We start from the raw sequence: 22,086 nt of genomic DNA on the forward strand, positions 1-22,086 counted from the left end.
TACCAACCGTGAGAATTGCTTCTCACCTGTGCTACATGACCCCCTCAGGGTCTACGCCATTTTGCTGGGGGAAGTAAACTCATAGGTAAAAGGAAATCAATTTTGTTTGAAGATTCTGGGACATTTTATAAGTAGTGAACAAGCACAAATGTGTTGTGGAGCAAAAGGCAACCTTTGTACAAATTTTAAAGAGCAAAAGAAGTTTTTAAGAAATTCTTTGTTTTGGGGGTGCCTGGGTGGCTCAGGTCATGATCTCTGAGATCCTGAGATCCAGTGCCTCACTGAGCTCTCTGCTCGGTGAGGAGTCTGCTTCTCCCTCTCCCTTTGTGCTCTCTCTCTAATAAATAAATAAAATCTTAAAAAAAATAAATTTATTGTTTGAGGCAGGCCTCCACCAGCTCCACCCCCGGTTTTGCTCCTTCTCTCCTCTGCCTCATGATGCCTTGGTTGACAAGTGTCCCAGGCAGCAATGGCACCATGCCTTCCCAGTGTAGCGGGAGCAAAGCCTTCGAGATTCAGGGGGACAGGGGGTCCGTTGTTCAATCTGTCTCCAGCTCTCCTCTACCAGGGGTTTGTGTCTGAGCAGGGCTGCATAGACAGAACTAGGAGAAATCACTTCTCTAGCACCTTGCATTGCACTGTGCTCCAAGCAGCTTGGCTTTGACCTTGCTGTGACAGAGGGGCACAGCCACCCACCCACACCCACCCTGCCACCGACCGCCCACCACCGTTGGCCTGGTGTCGAGTTTCATGGTAGAGTCAAGACCAGCTCTAGCATTTGCAGAAGGTGCAGGTGGGGTGGAGGGGCGGGGTGGGGGACAGGAGACCAGTCATGCTGGGAAAGTAGGGGATGCAGGAAGGGGCAGGGGAGCAGGTGCCCTGCTCAGAGGCCTCACCTGGTTTAGTACAGCCTTGTTTGTGAGTCCAGGAGATGCTCTTCTAGGACCCCCAGAAATAGGGGGGAAGGTGCCGTTTGTGGAAGGGACAAAATGGGCTGAGCATGGTGGGTGGGGCGGCAAGAGCCTCTAAGCCATTGTATTCTTCTCATACTACCTCTGTCCACACAGGCCCTTGAGGTCTGCAAATTTTGGTTTCATTTGTTCCTCCCCAAATCCCCAGGGGGGTTTGTGGCAGTTGTAATGGATTGTTCTAAAGGTTTCAAAACTCTAATGGAAATCATAATACATCTGTTTTCTGCTTTTTGCATACCCTGTTATGGATGTAGTTTGATTAATAAATCATGGGGAAATAAATTAATTATTCCTTGATGATCAGTCTCCTTGGCAGACAGTGTATTTCAAGACAAGGGAGATACAGGGGGAAGAGAACAACAAAGAAGGGTCTCGATGTTGGAATAGGTTGAGGAGGAACAGATCAGAGGCTCCTTGGGGTTCTTTCCAGGCCCACAGGCCTTCCAGGAGAAGGCAGCACGACCTGCCAGAGGCTGGTGGTACCAACGATACAGTGGGAGTGATTGAAGATTGAACACAAGGGTGGGGGGATGGCCCCTGCAGATTCAGGGGATTGGTAGGTCAAGAGCGAGAGGTGGTATGTGTGTGTGAGAGTCACATGAGGGAGACCTTGGTCTCCTCACCCAGGTCTGCTGTGCCCAAGGCAGACCTTCAGAAACACTGGAAAAAATTCAGGATCAAGAGGCAACAGGCCTGGGGTGCCTGGGTGGCCCAATGGGTTGAGCATCTCCCCTGCAGACTCTTTTCCTGCCTCTTCCCTCTTTTTATCTTATACCAGCCACCCCCTACCCCCACCTCCCCGGAGCTCCCACACCCAACCTTCTTCCTAAGCAACAAGGAACTTGAGTTTCTTGAAAACCAAAATGCAGACAAGGCCAGAAGAACAACCAGTCCATGCCCCTGGCCAGCACAGGACACTAGTCACAGGCGACTGGGGACTGCATGGGCTGGCCAGGACTCAAAGTTCCCCACATCTGATGGAGCCGCCTGGGGTGGCACTGCCTGGCCAGGGTGCTGTGTGATGGTGGGCAAGGTCTGTTCTCTCGTGACCGGGGAGACGGAGGAGATGGGGACTCCTGGAGGGCAGCCTACGGGCTCGCAGGTCAGCTTTGGAGATCCATCCCTGTGGCGGTGCTGAGGCTTGAGCATCAGAGCCACCCCTGGGGTGGGGGGCTTGGTCCACATGGTTACAGAGCCCACCCCACAGCCTCTCTCTTTGTAGATCTGGAATAAGAACTCCCTGGGTCGAGGTGGGTAAACCTGGATTGAGTTGCTCACCCAACCAGGGCCGGACACTTTGCCCTTCTAAGAAGTTCCCAGGAGAGGCTGAAACGGCCTGTCCCAGGGCCACATGTTGAGAATGGCTGTGTCATTGTTCCCAGGTGGCTGCAGAGAGGTGGGGTCGGTGTCCTATACCCTGAGAGGCTCTGAGCAGAGCCAGAACTCAGATGTGTACCTGGGACCTTGGGCCACAAGACTGAGATTGATGAGGGCCAGGAGGGCCACTCAGAAAGGTGGAATCAGGACCAGGGGACATGGGACTGTGGCTGTGTGTGCTGGGGACGTGCCACTGGGGACATCCTCCAGAGGACCTCTGCCCTCCTCACACCCGGGGACGGGCCTGTGGTCTGGGCTGGAAGGGAAGCCAGTGAAAATGAAATGACCATCTAGAGGCTGGGGCTCACTTGGGAGCAGTCCACTTGGAGGAAGAGGAGAAGCAAGGAAACAAAGACACGGAGACATTTGTCAACTGGGTGCTTGTATTTGGGAAGCAGAGTCGGGGCCAATGCACATCCAGGTTGTTAGCTTAGAAACATAATCTGTATCTACTTTATTTCTTCCCAGGCCAACTCGGGGGGTTTGGGGGTGCACAGCCCAGTGGAGTGAGGGCATAGCAGAGGTGTCGGGAGGCCGTGGGACTCAGTACCTCATGTCCCTCTCCCTTCCCTGAAAGACACCAACTTCAGATGTGACAGGATCTCCTGAGAAGAGCAGTCTGTGGGATCCTGGAGGGGCCAGGGCCAGGGGTGGATATTTGTTGGATAAAGAAAGGAAGGAGAATCTGTGGGTGCCTTGAGTTCAGAGACAGCCCTCGCTGGGCCTTCCATGCTTGGTCCTTAGACACAGACAGAGCACTTTGTCCACACGGAAACCTCGGCATTCCCAGGCGTTGCTCAGCGTCCAGCATTCTGATGCCACCATCCAAGGGTCCCCGACAAGGACCCATAACCTGTTACCTGCGTTCTCCTGGCTGTCGCTCTTCCCCTGTGTTCGTACCCTGCCGAGAAACTTCTTGAAGCCTTAGATGAGCCAATTCAGCTCAAACAAGCTCAGCTAACTCTTAGCACCTACTGTCTCATGTGTCTGCCAGGAACTAACACAACCGAAGTCTACATCGGATGCTTCTAAGTGATGAGATGCAGACCCCAATATCCCACACAGCCTCCGCCCACCCCCCCCCCTCCCCAACACTGCCCCAGCTGTCTCACAACCCTTCTTCCTCAAGAACAAATAGAGGTGGTGGGAAAATGAACGAGGGCGAGCATATCTATGGCTGAGCTTGTCTCTCTGCCTCTCTCTTCCCTTAGGGTTGGTTTTTACCCAGAAGGCTCTTTGGTCCCTCATGCAAATATGTTTCCAGGTTGGCCTCAATAAGGCTGGACTCAGGATTCACCCCCCTTCTCCCATCACACTGCAATGTCACCGAGAAAGGAGTGGAAGCCTGGCAGCTTCAAGGCTTCTGGCTGAGGGTGGCTGCAGAGCCTGGGTAGAGCCACCCTCTGCCCAGAATGCCCTCACCCCCTGCACCTGTGGGTCCCTGCTGGCCATCTCTGCAGTAAACTATAAGGCTAGGGGTGTGTAAAGTGTGGAGTTGCCGATTAGTGGCAGATTTGACTAAATAGCTTTATAAATGGCAGGTGCTGAAGTCTTAGAGTCGCCAGGCATCCAAAGTTTATAGCTCTGTGTTTTAATTTCTGCAAAGGAGCAGTGTTGCTTTCTCAGGCATCTGCCCATTCCGGAGGTTGTGCGGATCTCTGGGGGCCAAAACCGAGTCCCCTTCTATCCTTGTAACCATGAGGTCATTGTCATGACCCTCAATAGGTGAGGATTACCTAGAAGGTCACTTAGCCCGTCAATGGCAGAACCAACTGAGTTAGGTCATTGAAAGAGCCCAGCTGTCTTCCCAGGGAACAGACACAGGGAGAGGCCACAGAGATGGTTCCTTGGGAGAACTTTCGGGAGGATGAGCCCAGCTCCAGGGGCCCTGCCCATAGAAACTTGGCCGCTGTGTCCTTCTCCCTCTCTGCCCTGCCTTGCCTGGCGGGATGGGCCCTCATGCGCTCATGGCTCTGGCATCTGAAGAGACAAGGAGCAGCGTGGAGGCCCGGGCGCTCAGGACCACATTCCCGGGCACGCAGTACAGTCACGTTGAGGCCCGAGGCGCACTGGCTCCTGACTCACCGGCAGCACGAGTGTGCCTCACCTCCTCTGGGCGCTGTCCTGCCTGCTTGCTTGCTTGCTCTGCCCCAGGCTCAGCAGGGCTCTGGAGAAGCCAGTCAGCAGTGTAGGGAGGGGAAGGAGGGCTCGCCTGGCAGCCTGTGACACCTGGACACCAGGGCTCCAGTTCTGCGTCTCTAAAATAACAGGGCTGCTCAAGATCCGGGCTCTTCAGTGTGTCATGTGGCCTGCCTGCAGTGGCGCCACCTGGGAGCTTGTTAGATATGCAAAGCCTCAGGCCTCTCCTCAGACCCACCTGAATCAGAATCTGCATTTAACAAGCTCCCAGGGAGATCTGTGCTCAGTGGTAGTGCTGACCCCTGAGAATGACTTCTGTCCTCCAATTCTGTCCCTTATGGGGTCCCTGAGCATTGTCCTGGCATGCACTCCGTTGTGGACCAAACCCTGACCCAGAGGGGGAATGTGGCCCCAATTTCCACACGCACTGTCTAGACGTGGCTTCTCCATTCTAGCTCTCAGCCAGGGCTCCCCGATGGTTGATGCCTTCTTACGTGGACCCCCTTCTTCTGGGGGGCTAATGGCAGGGCAAGCAAAGTGACCAGCTGAGTTTGCATGCAATGCACCCCCTACTGCTACTATCACAGATTCTCTCCCCATTGGTTCTCCAGAGCAGCTGGAAGCAGAAGCTATGCCCTCTAACTTGGGAGAGGGGTCAGGGATGAACACGTGCACAAAGGAGAAGACCATCGTATGCGCATTTAAAGTGCCCACTTAGCAGCCACACAAAAGTGAGCATGGGAAAGCTGCAGGTCAAGTGGGCAGGTCCTCGCAGTGGGTATGACAGGGGAGACCAGACCCCACAGCCTGCTCAGCCTATCTCTGAGGCCTCTCTGAGACCATAAGCTCTGGGCTCAGCACAAGCCCACTCTTTTGAGATTGGCATATCTTGAACAGCGTGGCTGCTATGAAATGAGAGCCAACAATTGCATTTGGGTCCCAGCCAAAGAAAGGAAAACCTGTTCCACTTCTAGAATTAAAAAAAAAAAAAAACAAGAAGGAAGTTAGTTGGCTTCCAACACAGCGTCTTCCTCAGGAACTAGCTGCTCAGGGTGGTGTTGATGACACACCACCCTCCGTTCTGTGCTAACATTTATTAGCACCTCAAGTGAGAGGAAGTGCTTCCTCACTGCGTGGAGTCAGGTGAGAAACACAAAGAAATGTCCAGGTGGGAAAATCAGTAGGATTACACAGATGGTCAAGGAATCTTCTGGAGTAGGAGGGGGAATCTTTCTTCTTATTATTCTTTTTTTTTTTTTAAGATTTTATTTATTCATGAAAGACACAGAGAGAGGCAGAGACACAGGCAGAGGGAGAAGCAGGCTCCCTGAGGGGAGCCCGATGCAGGACTCGATCCCAGGACTCTAGGATCATGCCCTGAGCTGAAGACAGATGCTCAACCACTGAGCCACCCAGGCTACCCTGGAACCTTTCTTCTTCTTCTTTTTTTTTTTTTTTTTTAATTTTTATTTATTTATGAGAGTCACAGAGAGAGAGAGAGAGAGAGAGGCAGAGACATAGGCAGAGGGAGAAGCAGGCTCCATGCACTGTGAGCCCGACCCGGGTCTCCAGGATCGCGCCCTGGGCCAAAGGCAGGCGCTAAACTGCTGCGCCACCCAGGGATCCCTGGAAACTTTCTTCTTAATGGCTTATCTGGAATGTTCTTTTGTGAGAGCTTGTCAGGTTTCTGAGTCCAGCCTCAATGCTGAGAGGCCAGGCTGGTGGCTGAGCATGGAACTTCCAGAAGATTCATGGTGTCAGGAGAACCCATGATGTATTGTCTCTGTCCACTGGGCTCTGTGTGCCCTTTTCAGGAGGTGCTTTGCCCAATGTCAAATTCCAGAACTTGCACAGAAGCAGATTCAACTTTTGAAACGAGGCTGCTGTCAAGCTGGGAGTTTGAGAATTCTTAGAGACAAAGCAGACTTAGAAACAAGTTGCATCATGGTAAAGCCAAAGGCCAAACATACTTCTATATTTAGAGAACTACCTCGTACCACAGGGCATCTGAAATAGCTTATAGGGAACACTTATACTTTTTTGAGGTGAAATATAAATAAAAAGTACAAAATTACACCAAGGAAAATATAAGTTATTGAGGCAGGTCAAGCACTGGAGACGAGCACATGCACGTCTGATTAGCCTCTGAAGGGTGACTGTCGTAGGTGGCTTTGACAGTCGGGCTGCATTTGACTAGATGCAACTGAGTTAAGATAAAAAGAGTCCTGCTCTTAGGATCAAGAAATGCAAAACAAGAGGACAGCACAGCAGAGGCAGAGAATCGCCTAGAGGACAAGGATTCTAGCCTAGTAAAAGCTCAATGTGAGCCACCCGGGCAGCCTGGCTGTGCACATGGGCAGGGCTGCGTTCATCATTAACAGCGTCCAGCACTGAGGAGGCAGCCTCTTGCACGTGGCAGGCCCTGCTTTGCTTCCGCAACCAACATGTTGCTATAGGTCTAGTGTTCCAGCTGGGCCATACCAAGAGATGGGGTCCACCTGGGCCATACCAAGAGCTTCCTTCCGAGGCTCCCATGGCTTGTCCGTGGAACCAGAGAGGAGAAGTAGCAATAACACAGCACGATGTATGCTTGCAGGAGACCCCATTTAGACTTTTGCGCTTGGTTCTGTTAGTCTTTAACAGGACATTGACAAGAGGAGCAGCGGGGATGGGACTTGTCGTGGCATCTAAGCCCACCATGAAGTTTATTCCATCAGAGTCCCAGTGCAAGAAGTTTGAGGCTTCTCAGGTTCTCCTGGAACAGGCGGGGCACCAGCAGCATAGATAGTGGCGTGGTGCAGGGGCACTGGACTCTTGATGGAGATTGGAACCTTCCAGAAGCCTGGCATTCATGCAATGCGGGGGCATCCCGGTGGGTGCTTTGAAAGCCTCTGCCTCGCAGCCTCTGGATCCTCCTGGGTATGAGTAAAGGATGCGGGGCAAAGTGGAGCATCTTCCCGCTTTGATGTTACTCTGTCGACAGACGGGACCTGTGTTGAATGAATGAAGATAAAATGGGTCGGCTCGAGATTTGAACACATCATTTCAAACCTGTGTGTTCTTGGAGTCAAGAGGACTTAGGTGTGAATTCTAGCACTGCCTCTCCATAGCGCAGTGTCCCTGGGCTAGTTGGGAACTGCTCTGAGACAGTTTCCTCCACCTGTAAAAGGGTATTTGAATCCCTGAGCTGTGAGCATCAGATGAGGTCCTGAAAACAAGTGATTGGCCAGTAAATCCCCAGTCACTCGTCAAGTCTGAGTTCCCCCTCCCCAGCCTTCACTGTGGGCAAAGCTAATGGCTCTCCTGGAGCTCTGGATTCCACCCCCAGGTCCACCTTGGACATGGCCAGACATCCAGCTGTCTTCCTTTCTAACTCTGGTGTCTTCTTTGCCTGTCCCCTGGCTCCCCCCCTCCCCTCCCCTTACCATCCTGCTCAATCTTCTTGAAGATGGATCTGTGCTGGCCCCTGTCCCTTTGGACATCTTGGCAGCCACTCCACATGCAGCGCTGGTCCTATTTTATCCCCAGTTGGTAGTGACAAAGGTTCATGGCCACATCCAGCCCACTCTGCTCAGGCTACAGGCATTCGATGGTCGGCCCCCTACTCTTGACATCATATCCTCTTTGTCACCTGTAGGATGTTGCTCCCTTATTACTACCGGGAACGTCCCTGTAGGCTTCCCAGCCTGCCTTCCTTCTCCCACTCCCCCCAAAGCAGGCATGGCTCAAGGTTCTGTCTTCGGCTCCCGTGGGAAGTAACCAGGGCTGGGCCAGAGGTCAGCAAACTATTCTGTAGGAGACCAGAGAGTAAATAAGGTAGGCGTTGCATGCTATATGGTCTTCGCTGCAATTTCTTGGCTCTGTCTAACTCTGTAAAAAGCGCTCTGGACAGTGAGTGAGTGAGTGAGCCTGGCTGGGTTGCAGACTCACAGAATGGGAAGGGACTTAGACTCGGTGCTCCTTGACCCTCATCTGTACAGGTGATTAATGATCGGTGATAATGATGATGGGTTCTGCAGGGCAGTTTGATAGGGTGAGTGGGATCATGTGCAGGGCCTCCTTTAGAGAATCCTAGGCATCCCCCCCTTCCAACTGGTACCCCCCACACACACACACACACCCTGCTTTCCTCCTCTGTCTCTACCTGTGCAGCCTGTACAAGCTCATCCACGGTCCCACCTCCATGCCCCATCTCCCTTCTAAGTTTAAAACCTGTGCATCCCACGCCAGCTGGGCCATTCTGCTCAAAGGCACCATTTGCCTCTCAAACGATGCACGTGTGCAGGAAAGAGCATCATCGGAAGCAAACCTGAGCCGTCCCTCGACTTCCCTCATCCTCAGGGAAGCTGGGCTCTCTGCAGCCTTTGACACTGCCGCCTGGCTACCTGGGACCAGGACGGACCGTCCTCTGGGCCTGTCTGTCCCCACTCACGCTGTCTCCGTCTCCTCTGCTCTCCATGGCCCTCTGTTCCTGTCCGTCTCTTACTTGCCCACTGAGCTTCCTGAGTGTTCCCCTGCCCGCCCCCCTGCCCCCTCTCACCTATCCTTGCACCTGTCCCTGCACCTGCTACCATAAGCAGAGCCTGGCCATTTCCCTTCACAGCCTCTGAACTCTCCTCCTTGCTTTCCAAGCATCTCAGTCCTCATCTTGCATCCAGTGGCCTCCAGTGAACACTCCCGACCTAGTCCCACCTGCTTGCTCGCTCCTTCCAGAATATTCTTTCATTTTGTTCTTTCTGCACTCCTTCCCTCCAGCTCTTCCCAAGTGCCGTCTCTGCCTGTCACGTTCTTTCCTGCTCCCGGGGACCCAGGCCAGATATCCGAAGCCACACACACACACACACACACACACACACACACACACACCCCTTCTTCACCCCTACCCCACCCCACCCCTGTAGGATCTCTTCCTCAACGGGGTGCTCAGAGCTCCGTGCAAGACCAAGCTTTTCTCCTGGCACACATTTTCTGTGTGCTTTTGCGGAGTATTGTGTACTTGCTTTATCTCTCCCCCTAGATTAAACATTCCTCCAGGGATTAGAGAAACATCTGGCCCTTCACGCAGCCCGAGGACCGCGTGTGCCCGTGGCCTGGGTGTGCGGAGCTGGCGTGCAGGCCTTTCCACCGGGCTGTACCCTGAGCTGACCTGGCAGCCCCTATGGGCAGACGGGGTGTCTGCGTGTAGGAAAAATGTCGATGGTGAGGAAGAGGTTTCACTTCCCCGGGCTCAGGGCTGCGAGCCACCCATGCCCTTGGGCTTCGGTTGCTGGAGTGTGTGTGTGTGTGTGTGTGTGTGTGTGTGTGTGTGTGTGTGTGTTTCTGTGAATGTGTATTTCTGGTACGTGTGTGGCAGGTGTGAGGGTGTATGTGTGTGTATGTTTGGGGTTGGGTGTAGATGTACACCCTCATGTAGAAAGCCGAGAGTCCTCACCTGACTCTGCCTGGGGGTTTATCTCTAGCTACAAGAAATGCCCAGCAAGTGAAACCATGGAACAAACAGATCTTTCGAGAATATAGTGACCAAGTGATAAAATCAGATGGCAAGTTGCCTCACTTGGTACACAAGGCACTCATTCGAAATTCCTGGGGGCGGGTGGGGGGGCGGTGCTTTGAGGTTTAGTGGCCAGGCTGCCCTCTAGTCACTGGAGAACCATGCAGGCCACAGGCTGAGGGATCGAGAGACTGCCAGGCCCTGCCCTGTCCTGACCCCAATTCCATACCAGACCTTGTGCCGGGGGTGCAACCCGCTTATCTTGGGGAGGGGGGTGGGGGTGTTCTAGCAAACTCATCGTCCCAAAACTGAAGGATGAGCTCGGAAGGGCGGCCTCGGGCTCTGTATTAAGGGGAGTCCATGCTCTTTCCTTTTACTCCACTCTGAGAATTGGAGAACTGACGGCGCCAGTTGTAAACTGCCCATAAATCCTGAGTGTGGTTAGAAATTATGCCCAGGCCAAAGGTCACAGACTACATGTAAGGGGATTGGGATGAGTCGTTTTCAGAAATACGTTTTAGCATTAGGACTTGTGTCCCCAGGAAGCCTTCTGTGACAGTTCAGTAGATAAAACTGTGGAACACCCCACTTTTCTGGAGCTGTATATTGTCGGGTGGGTAGGGCTGCTGTCCTCTACCCCAGCCCCTGAGGGGTCTTCTCAGAACCTGGTTAGAACTTTCCATGGGGGGCACCTGGGTGGCTCAGTGGTTGAGCATCTGCCTTCGGCTCAGGGTGTGATCCCGGCCCAGGGTCCTGGGATAAAGTCCCGCATTGGGCTCTGCTTCTCCTCCTGCCTGTGTCTCTGCCTCATTGTGTGTGTGTGTCTCTCATGAATAAACAAATAAAATCTTTATTTTTTAAAGATTTTAAAAGATTTATTTTATTATTCATGAGAGACACACAGAGAGAGAGATAGAGACACAGGCAGAGAGAAGCAGGCTCCATGCAGGGAGCCCGACGTGGGACTCGATCCCGGGTCTCCAGAATCAGGCTCTGGGCTGAAGGCGGTGCTAAACCGCCGAGCCACCAGGGCTGCCCCAAATAAAGTCTTTAAAAAAAAATGTTTAAAAAAGGGGTGATCATGTAACACTTTAGGGGTGTCTATCTCAGAGGAAGGCCTTACTTTTCTGTAACGCACCAACCACCTGCATCGTGACAGAGAGGTTCCCTGGAGTACCCTTGTGTCAGTTAATTATCGCTCATGGGTGCCACACACACGAGCCCACTTGGTCTCTGCAACATCCTTATGAGGCCGCCCGGGCTGGTCTGATCATAATCTATGAAGTCGGGGCTGTCATTAGCACCATTTCCATTTTATAGGTTTGGAAAATAGGGCATGGGGACGTGAAGTAGCTCACTCCAGGAGTTACTTACACAGCTCGTAAGGGACAAAGCTGGATTCAAACCAGGCAGTCTGGGTCTTGGCCCATGCTCCTCACCACTGGGCTACTGAACTCCTTTCTGGGGAAGGACATAAAGGGCAAGGAGCCTCACACTAGGAACCCCTAGTTCTTCGAGCAAGTGACTTGGCTTCCCCAAAGGAACTTGAACTGGTGATCATCACCCTTACCACCGCCACCACCACCACCACCACCACCACCATCATCTGTGCCATGGCCAGGTTGTCTTTTGAAACATAGATCCAGTTATGTCAAGCTCCCACCCTTGCTTACATTCTCTTTAATCACTTCTTATTGTTCTGAAGATAATGATCAAATTCCTGCTTTGCTCACCAATTGCCTCTCCCTGAAAGACTCCACTTTCTGGGTTAGCTTCTCTGTTGGCCGTTCCTATGAAGTGATGTCCCTTTCCTAGGACAAAAGGAAGACTAGGAAGTCTTCCCCTGACTCTGTTATTGGGCCTCCATCTCACTAAGAGTCTCCTCGACGGGAAACCCCTTGAGGGTAGAGACCTATGTACCTTATCCTTCATGGTATCCCTAGTGCCTTGCACAGTGCCTGACATGCCTTTGGGAATGAGCAATAAATTAGGGGTTCTTTTTGCTTTGGGGTGCAAGCTGACTCCTTCACTACCAGTTTGAGGTGCACCAAGTACTCTCAGTGGGGACTCCAGGTCAGTTTACTCACCCTCTATTATATGTTTTTTTTAAAATTTTTATTTATTTATGATAGTCACAGAGAGAGAGAGAGAGGCAGAGACACAGGCAGAGGGAGAAGCAGGCTCCATGCACCGGGAGCCCGACGTGGGATTCGATCCCGGGTCTCCAGGATCGCGCCCTGGGCCAAAGGCAGGCACTAAACCGCTGCGCCACCCAGGGATCCCCCCCCTCTATTATATGTTTAGTAAGGATATGTGACATTTGTAAAAACCACAGGGTCTGCAGAGAGCCATACCTCTTTTTGGCCCCAGTGATGACAAGGCTGGGCCATGTCAGCCTCGTATTACAGATGAGGAGACTGAGCCTTGGGGCATGGTGCAGCCTGCCCCCGTGTCACCCAGGCAACAAGTGGTGCCACTCGGAGTGGGACCCAGGCCCTCAGACTTCCCATCTCTTTTCCTTTCACCTGCCGGGATCAGGTTTTACCCTCCCTTCCAGAAACCTCTTCAAACTGCTGCTCTGGTCTCTCCATTCCAAGGGTCAAACAGAAACCCCCAGAAGAGACACAGGAATTATTACCTTCTGCTTCCAACACAGCCGTGACCTTTATCCTCGCAGCCAGGGCTGGAAAGGGAGTGCCCGGCTATGCCAGGTTCCCGGCCACTGGGGTGGGGTTGGGGTTGGTGGGGGGAATGGTGATCTTCAGCCCAACGAGGGCTCCTGTTTCACTCTCCTGGGGAGGGCTGCCCATAATGCAAGGCTGTGGGGGGCCAGACCAGCTCAATCCTTGGCGCTTAGTGCCCCTGTGAAAAATCTTACAATTATCTGCCTCCTGGGTTACATGCAATCAACCGTGCAGCCGGCCTGGCTGGGAAGGGCCGCTCGGTCGATGGAATGGCCCGCCATGGTCTCTTGACTTCTGAGTCTCCCAGACCAGCCGGGGCCGGGTGGGGATTGGAAGGTGGGGTGGGGAGGCGGTCGTGGCTGCATGGAGTGTGTGCGAAGAGGGTGGGGTGAGAGCACTGGCTGAGAGAGAAGGCAGGTCCTCCGCCTGTTGGTGCATATCCCATCTGCAGGTGGAGGGAGGAAGCAAAGTAGAAAGGCCCTTCTGGGCCATTCCCTGCTGCAGGCCAGTCTGCACCACCTCCATCCACACAAGGGCACAAGCAACCATTGGGGAATCTTCCATCCTCTCCCAGAGCTAAAGGCTTTCCTTGCCACCTAGAGCCTTCCCAACAGAGAATCAGGATGGGCTCTTTTCTCCCAAGTTCTGAGCTGAAGGAGCAATTTCATGCTCTGCGTGGCATATGAGGAGTGGAAGGGGCTGTGGAGACCCTCCATCTAGATTCCATAAGGGCCCCAGGGGAGGGGACACCTGTGGCCCACCACAGATGAGCTGGGGCCCAGGTCAACAGACCCCCCAGGCAAGGTGCAGGCTCCCAGCTGCTTGCCCACTCAAGCCTGCCCTTGCTCGGCCCAGCCTCCCTGGCCACTCCTCCGAGCAGACCTGGCGTGCACTCACCTCGTCCTTGGTGGAGCATCCTGGGTGGGAGTGGCAACGAGTCCCCGCTCCTCCGACAGCCCCAGGTTCAGAGCCAGGTGCCTGTGCAGTCCGCATCCCTCTTTCCCTGCCTGCAGCCAAACTAAAAGTCCAGTTTCTCCAGAGGTTCCTCGATGTTGAGGGAATACCAGCTGATCCAGAACAGCAGGCTGAAAGCCAGGATCAGGGCCCCCGTGTAGACCAAGAAGTCCCAGTAATCGAGGGAGGCGAGGATGCCCAGCAGCAGAAGCACCAGGCCCACGGCGTCGAGCAAGAGGGCCAGGACAAGGAGGAAGGCGCAGCGGCCCGGGTTGCATCTTCCCCACCGCCTCCCCAGGAGCATTGCCCGGGGAGAAGCGGGAGGAGCCGAGCTGCACTCCCGGGGGTGATTTGCATGGGAGGGTGGTGGTTCTGCGTCTTGCCTCTGCCCTCGCTCCCTGCTGAGTGTGAGCAGCCGAGGGAGCCGTCAGGCTGTCTGGAGCCACAAGGAAGTACACGTGGATCTACCTTTATGAGCATGGTAGCCAGTGGGGCAGGATATTTCTTAACTGCTTCATGACTCAGGAATGGTCCCGACCAAAATAGCCTGACATCACCGGCAGTGGGACTGGTCATCGCTGGGCCAACCGAGTTACGAGGCGGAGGAGGAGTCAGGGGCCCTGGGAGGGATCTTCGGTGTCAGCCAGGGCCCTCAGGTGGCCGGTCCTGGGACCCTCGCATCCTGGGCGGGTGCTGGCAGGTTGCTTCACCTCCCGTGGTAGGCGCGGGACTTTCGTCCCCCTCACCCCCTCTGCCCTACTTTTCCTGGTGCCGAAGGGAGGTTTTAAGTAAAAGATGTGGAAGAGACCTTGTTGGCACAGATAGATTTTGAAATTGTGTCGGGAGAGTCGGTCAGTGCTAGAGACCAAATAGAGACCCAGAGAAGGTGCTGTGTCCTGTGGATCCCTCCACTGTGAAGACCTGGGGGCTTGGCTTCCTACACGGAGGCTCAGGCCAGAGCCTAAAGTGACAGAAGATAGACGGGGTGTGTGTGTGTGGGGGGGAAGGGGGTGCCCTCTGGCCTCCAGCTGTGGACTAACAGGCGGCGCCAGGCGCAAGTCAAGAAAGGCCTACCTGGTTCTCTGCGTCTCCCGGACCTACTGACTTGACCTTGGCCTCCTGTCTCGGTGGCACTGCTCGCACCCCCCAGGGGTTATGTAGGACACGATGGCCTTGTCACGGTGGCCTCTCACAGCGCCCCTCTGTCCCCGATTCACTGTGGGATCCTGACCTGCACACTGAACCTCTCCGGGACTCAGTTTCCCCACACAAGTGAAGGAAATCATTTCCACTCTTTCCATGCCTTCCCGGGTGGGTGAGAATGAACAGGTGACCTCAGCTTTGTTTCAGAGTGTGAAACAACCGAGCACCCTAGACTGTGCTGTGTCCAGTCAAGCGAGGGCTCCTGCTAGTGACCTGCCTCTGGCCTGGGCTCCCCTAGTGCTCCCTGTTTCCCCCCAGCCAGCCACGCCCTGCTGGCTCCTCCTGTCCCCATCCCTCTTCCAGTGGTCCCACCCCCGGGCTCCAGGCTCACCTGGACTGAGAGACTTTCAGCAAGAAAGCCCTGGGGTGGGGGGTTGGACAATTAGTGTCATAGATTTCTTTAATTAATCAATTAATTCACAAGCAGGGGGGAGGGGCAGAGGGAGAGGGAAAATCCTCAAGCGGACACTACACTTAGTGCAGAGCCCGAGGGGCGGGGCTCTATCCCATGACCCTGAGATCATGACCTGAGCCAGAAACCAAGAGTTGGATGCGCCACTGACTGAGCCACCTGGGGGCCCCCTGTGTTAGAGATTTTAGGATCTGAAATACCAAGAGGCTTGACTCAAGCCAGGTAGCCCATCTGGAGCATCTCCAAGTGAGAAGTAGCCGAGACCAATCTCCCAGCCAGTGTTTGCTTCCCTTTCTGAGTACATCCTCCGAAGCAGTTAGGTATCGATACAGGAGCACCTCCCGTTGCTGGAGAAGCTGGTGTCCTTCCCACTGTCCCCCCACCTTCCGCCGGCAGCTGTGACCAGGAGGGGTCTAGGGAAGAACAGCTGGCGGACAGCAATGCCCATCTGCGGGGGCAGGTTTAGTGTCCTTGCAGTGGCCGTGCAAGGCCGGGCGGGTGTGTCCAGGCCTGGCTGTCTGCAGGTTCCCAGGTGCCTTTGCAGAGTCCCATGTGCCTGCGAACAATTTTATTATTACTTTTTAAAGATTTTATTTATTTATTCATGAGAGACACAGAGAGAAGCAGAGACACAGGCAGAGGGAGAAGTAGGCTCCCTGCGGGGAGCCCGATGTAGGACTCCATCCCAGGACCCCAGGATCATGCCCTGAGCTGAAGGCAGATGCTCACCCACTCAGCCACCCAGGTGTCTCCCTGTGAACAATTTTACAGTGAAAATCAAAATGGTTGATCCCTGTACTCCCATCTGACTTCAGAGGACAGGTCAGAGAGAAGCCAGCTCAGCCTTACTGGGCTCAGACCCCCACTTAGTATCCCAGGGAAACATGGGTTCTTCGGGCACTAGGGATCCTTTTTATTGCTACTATTTTCACACACACACACACACACACAAGCACATGCACACGCACACACGTTTCCAGCTGAAGAAACTCTGGCCCACTCACTAGCAAAAGGAACAAAGATCCAAACCACTCACAATTTCATATCCACAGCTAATCGGCATCCCCCACTTGGTATTCAACCTCCAGAACCATAAATACCCCTTTTCTTATAGAAATAGTCTGCGTTGTGCACCCAGTTCTGCAGCCTGCCTTCCCTTGTCACCCCACGTGGCCGTTCTTCCATGGGGTGAGTGGTGGGCCCCAGGAAGGAGACCACCCAGGCTGAGGGAGCCTCTGATTGTCCTTCCTGATCCTGTTTCCTGCACACGGAGTGCTCTGGATGTTTACACAGCTGGGACAGACGGGGCGGTTGGTGGAAAGCCAGGTGAGCCTGGAGCCCGAGGGTGGGACCACTGGAAGAGGGGTGGGGACAGGAGGAGCCAGCAGGGTGTGGCTGGCCGGGGCGGGGAGGGGGGGTGGACACAGGGAGCACTAGGGGAGCCCAGGCCAGGGGCAGGTCACTAGCCAGAGCCCTGGCTTGACTGGACACAGCACAGTCTGGGGTGCTCAGTTGAAACAAGGACACCAGCCCCTCTGGCTCCCACACAGAGCTTTCCTGACCTGTCGCCTTGTGGGCTGTAATAGCCACTGTGGGAAACAACCATCTGGTGTTCCCGGGGCTGCTGTGACAGTGAACCTCAGACTGGGGCCTCCAACCACAGGAATGGATGCCTCCTGGTTCTGGAGGCTGGAGGTCTGAGATCAGGGTGTCCTCAGGGTGGGTTCCTTTGGAGGGCCGTGAGGGAGACTCCGTTCTCTGCCCCTTCCTTGCTTCCGGGGCCTTACTGGCAATCTTGGGTGTCCCTTGGCTTGTAGGTGCCTCACCTTCCCATTCAAGCATCATTCCCCTGTGTGCCTGTCTCTGTGTCCAAATGTCCCCTTTTTATATCAGATGAGGGGTGCACTCCACTGCCGTTTGACCCCCTCTTAACTAATTGCATCTGTAACGACCCCGTTTCCAAACCAGGTTCCGATCCCGGGGTCTTAGGGGTTAGGATGTCAATATATGGATTTTGGGGGACGCTATTCAACTGGTAACAATGGCTAAGAAGGTTGTTCATTTGGTTTTTGAACCTTCTTTGACTTCAGCTACAGCACAGATTCAAGGTTTAGACTTGCAAACCGAGCTTTCTGATACAAACGTAATTATGAAGCCAGCACCCCGTTAGAGGTGGCCCACCATGCCACCAGGCACTGGAGAAAATGAGGTGGCCCTGCTTGTTCCTATGTCACTGAGAGAGGAGCTGAAGAGAGATTCTCTCTTTCTTTCTCCTTCTGCCCCTTCCCCCACCTTCTCAAATAAGATAAATAAAATCTAAAAAAAAAAAAAAAAAAAAAAGAATTACAAAAACAAGGAGATGTAGGACAATGGGTATCAGGGATCCCTTCCCGACTACAAACGTGGGGTGTGGGGCACCACTGGATGCCACCCTTTGGCCCCTCCACTCCACTCATGGACTTCTTGGGCTGCTGAGGCTGTCCCTGCCTCTATGGCTCAGAGACATTTGTCCTCCTTGCTGCCTCACAGACCTGCCTCCTCTTGGCAATCGGCACCTTGTCACTCCTGAGGAAAGCTGAGATTTGTCATCTCCCTGTGATGTCACCAGGATGACAGTGTCTCCATGACCTGGATTCTAAAGGTCAGGCCAAGACCAAGGGACCAGAGACAAGCCAGCCGGGTGCTCAGCTGACACAGAGTCACAGTTCCCGGGCTTGACTATATGGATGACCAAGGCCCGGTCATCAGCTGAGTGTCAGAGCTCAGATGCTGGGCAGGCGTAACCACATCAGCCTGTGCCACTCACTGAGTGACCTTGAGCAAGTCCCTTGCACTCTCTGTGCCTCAATCTCTTTATTATAAAATAACCCCTTATTTCCTGGGGTTCCTGGAAAGATTACGTGAGTTCATAGGTGTAAATTGCTTGGCACCTGCATGCTGTAACACAGACAAGTGTTTAGTCATGGATGTCTTTACATCATGCCTGCCCCAGTGCGTCCACAAGGAACACCCCAGGTTGGAAGGGATCCACCATCAACTCTCCTAAGCGAGCATCTCTCCCCTTTATTGATCTTGACTTCTCCTGGTTGCGGCTTCCTGCCCTCCGAGTCCTTTGACACCCACTGAGACCAGTTAAGTCATGCTGGGCCCTTCTTCCAGCCTCGTTGGGCACAGGACCTCTGGAGATGGATCTCTTATTCTCATGAAATGCTCTCCTGGTCCCCAGACTCATCTTTATCTGCACCATTCTCACATCTGTTGCCTTACCCCTGTCCTGTAGTCTGGTGTTTATTGAGCCTTGTCTGGGATTTGGCCCCGTATGTGCTAACTCCATGGTTTGGCCACAGCTATGGTCTGCTTCTGTTATTTGTTATATAATAATTTATTAATTTGTTAATATGTTCTTATGGTAGCTTGTTAATTTCATTATTTTGTTAATTTTTTGGATTCTTTTTTAAGCTTTTATTTATTTATTTATTAGAAAGAAAGGGGGGCAGAAAATGAGCAGGGGAGGGGCAGAGGGAGAAGCAGACTTCTGAGCAGGGAGTCTGATGTGAGACTCAATCCCAGGACCCCAAGATCATCACCTGAATTGAAGGCAGATGCTTAACCAACTGAATGACCCAGGTGCCCTCTTTGTATCCTTTTTTTTTTTTTTTAACTTAAATTAATTATTGTCACCATCAGTGGAAAGCTATCACTCACTATAGACAGCAGGTATTTTAGAATACATACACTGAAAACAAAACAATGTAATTAAACTAGACCAGGGGTCCTCAAACTTTGTCTGTAATAGGCCAGATATTAAACATTTTCGACATTGTGGGCCATGAGGTTTCTGTTATAACCACTCAGCTCTCCCATGGGAGAAGGGCTGTAAACAATATATAAAATGAATGAGGTGGTTGCGTTCCAATAAAACTTTATTTACAAAACCAGGCAGTGTGCCAGGCTTATCAACTCCTACAAACTGAAGTTGCTGAACCTGAAACCTATACTTACTTTGTCAAATAGAGGCCTGAGATTCGCATGTTTTGGAGGGGATTGTTTCACAGTGTTTTTCCAGGTGGAAGCCTAGGGTCTATATTTCCAGAAATATATTCCTGCTTGCCTCAGGAGTGTCTGACAATATTCATAGCTCTTCGTTGGGCTACAAGGGGCTGTTGGGCTACAAGGGGTGGGGGGCGCTTGAGAGACTTTCCTGGAGTGTGTATTGACTGGGCTTCTAGAATCCAGCTACCTGCTACCCACAGGCTCAGCAAACATTTCAGCTCTCTCCCCTGGTCTTTCCATCTTATTCTGCACCGGGCTGCTCTAAACCATCATCATTCCCATCCAGACCTCAAGAGTATCTCCCCAACCCCACAAGCCACCTTCCCCTTGCTCGTCACCTTCACTCTCACAGGTTGAAGACGTCACCCACTATTTAGCAGAGAATCGTATTTCTGTGCCCTTGTGTTGCACTTAAATGTCCATGGGGCATCTCTCCACCTTCGGCATCTGCTTATCCCCACGGCAGCCCTATACCTGCCCCAGCGTTGAGAGCAGTTAGGAGATTCACCTACATTCACTTGGCAAGTAAGGAATGACTACAGCTACGCCCTGGTCCTGTTGGCTGGGATGCACTGAATCCCTCTTTTTTCTGCTCTGAGTCCCTGTGCCAGCTTTCTCCCCAGGACCTGTGAGAATCAAGTTCATTTCTTTCCTACTCATGTTCAATTGTTACATTTTTAAAAACTGAACTATAGCAAAATATATACAACACTCATTTAGCATCTTAACTTTTTTAAAAGATTATTTATTTATTTATTTGAGAGAGAGAGCTGGGGGACAGAGGGAGAGGGAGATAGAATCTCAAGCAGACTCCATGCTGAGCGCGAGCCCAATAACAAGCCTTGATCTCATGACCTTGAACTCACGACCTGAGCCCAAACCAAGGGTTGGATGCTCAACCAACTGAATCACCTAGGCGCCCCACATTTTAACCATTTTTAACCACATTTTGTTTATCCAGCCACCTGTCACTGGATGCTAGTGTTGCTTCCACTTTTTGGCTATTGTGAATAATGCTGCCGTGAACACGAGGCTACTAATACCTGTACGGCGAATCCCTGCTTTCAGTTCTGTTGGGTATATACCTAAAAGTGAAGTTGCTGGATAATATGGTGACTCTGTGTTGAACCTTTTGAGAAGCCTCCAAACTGCACTCCATGGTGGCTGCACCATCTTTCATTCCCATCAGTGGTGTGCAAAGGCTCTGATGCCCACATTCTCTCCAGCACTTGTTATTTCCCTTTTTTCTTCTTTTTTAAGATTTTATTTATTTATTCATGAGAGACACAGAGAGAGAGGCAGAGACACAGGCAGAGGGAGAAGCAGGCTCCCTGTAGGGAGCCTGATGCAGGACTCGATCCCAGGACCCTGGCATCATGACCTGAGCCAAAGGCAGATGCTCAACTGCTGCGCCACCCAGGCATCCCTGGGTTTTGCTTTTGTTTTTGTTTTTTGTTTTTTTTTGATAATAGCCATCCTAATAAGTAAGAAGTGGATTCCTATTTGACTTGATCGTTGTTTTTATAATAGTCCCTGGTACATTTGCAGAGGGCATTTGTCAAGTTCTCCTTCGTCCTCATGCAACCAGGCATTCCTTCCAGCCCGGAAGCAGCTCCGCCTTCTTATAACTAACACCCAGTGTTCATTGCCTAGACTCATTTCATAACAGCCGACTCCCGGCTCTCAGGAAAGCTGAGTGTCTTACCAGAGTTGCTCCATTTCTGCCCAGATCCGTTCCAAGTCTCTGTGTATCTTTCCTCCTCCTCCTCCTCTTCTTGGTTTCTTTCTTTCTTTCTTTCTTTCTTTCTTTCTTTCTTTCTTTCTTTCTTTCTTTCTGACTGTATTCATTTATTTATGAGACAGAGAGAGAGAGAGGCAGAGACACAGGCAGAGGGAGAAGCAGGCTCCCGGTGGGGAGCCCAATGTGGGACTCGATCCCAGGACCCCGGGATCATGCCCTGAGGCAAAGGCAGATGCTCAACTACTGAGCCACCCAGGCACCCCATCGAGTGCTCCTACAGCTCCCTTTCCAAAGCAAAATGCCTCCACGGTAATACCTTGAAGTCTTATCACTCAGGAGAAACGGTCTCTTGCACTTCTGTTTGGTTTTTTCCCATCACACCCATTTAGTTTTACTGTCGTTTCTACTGGCACTCAACTCTGAAGGCATTGCTGGGCATATAGTCAGAGATGTCCGAGCTGTGAGTCCTAAGACATCACCACCGGGTTATCTGCTGGGTTTGGTGCTAGAATCTATCTTTCTGTCACAATTCTGCTTGCCATGGCTTGCCTGCCTCAGGAGCAATCCGCTGTGGAGCCTGTTTTCAGGGTGCCAGGGTTAGCAGCACAAGGCTTAGCTGCCCGTGACACACTTCCTCTCCCAGCCAAGCCCTGGACCAAGCTCCAGGGTTATGCTTTGGTGAGTCCTCACCCAGGCCCCCAGGCCAGAGCTTCAAGCCTGCCCCTCCACTCGTGGGCTCTGCGGGGAGCCAGGCTCAGCTCTTTTGACCTGCTGAAGCATCTATAGGTGCAGAGTCAGCTCTAAGTGAGCAAGAGAAAGACAGTGTCTGCCTTTAGGGAGCTTATGGTGGCAAGAGGGTATAGGGGAGAGAGAAGTAGGTGCCCATCAGTCATGTCAATTAACACATAAGTACAACAGAGATCAGTGGTCCAAAGTAAACTGAGATTATTTAAATAAATATATTTTTTAAAAAGCTATTACATATCATAATAAGTTACCAAAAAAGCAATGGGAACCAAAGAACACAGGAAGCAGTAAAAACTGAAGATAGATGCTGAACT

General features: G+C 52.4%; 1 protein-coding gene across 1 annotated transcript; it reads right to left on the bottom strand.

Annotated features, from left to right (window-relative positions):
* Positions 1-6,429: 6,429 nt before the first annotated feature.
* TMEM238L (transmembrane protein 238 like) lies at positions 6,430-14,151 on the bottom strand. Its single transcript, XM_038536889.1, has 2 exons — positions 13,560-14,151; positions 6,430-7,477 (listed from the first exon to the last, which is right to left on the bottom strand). Exon 1 carries the CDS (start codon positions 13,918-13,920, stop codon positions 13,681-13,683), a length of 240 nt encoding a protein of 79 aa, XP_038392817.1. The 5' UTR covers positions 13,921-14,151; the 3' UTR covers positions 6,430-7,477; positions 13,560-13,680.
* Positions 14,152-22,086: the final 7,935 nt, after the last annotated feature.

This window comes from Canis lupus, chromosome 5 (genome assembly GCF_011100685.1).
Source record: "Canis lupus familiaris isolate Mischka breed German Shepherd chromosome 5, alternate assembly UU_Cfam_GSD_1.0, whole genome shotgun sequence".
In the NCBI taxonomy this organism is placed as follows: Eukaryota; Metazoa; Chordata; class Mammalia; order Carnivora; family Canidae; genus Canis; species Canis lupus.

What these genes read in the sequence shown, in the direction of transcription:
- TMEM238L (XM_038536889.1), bottom strand. Translation starts at nt 13,920, where the DNA reads ATGCTCCTGGGGAGGCGGTGGGGAAGATGCAACCCGGGCCGCTGCGCC.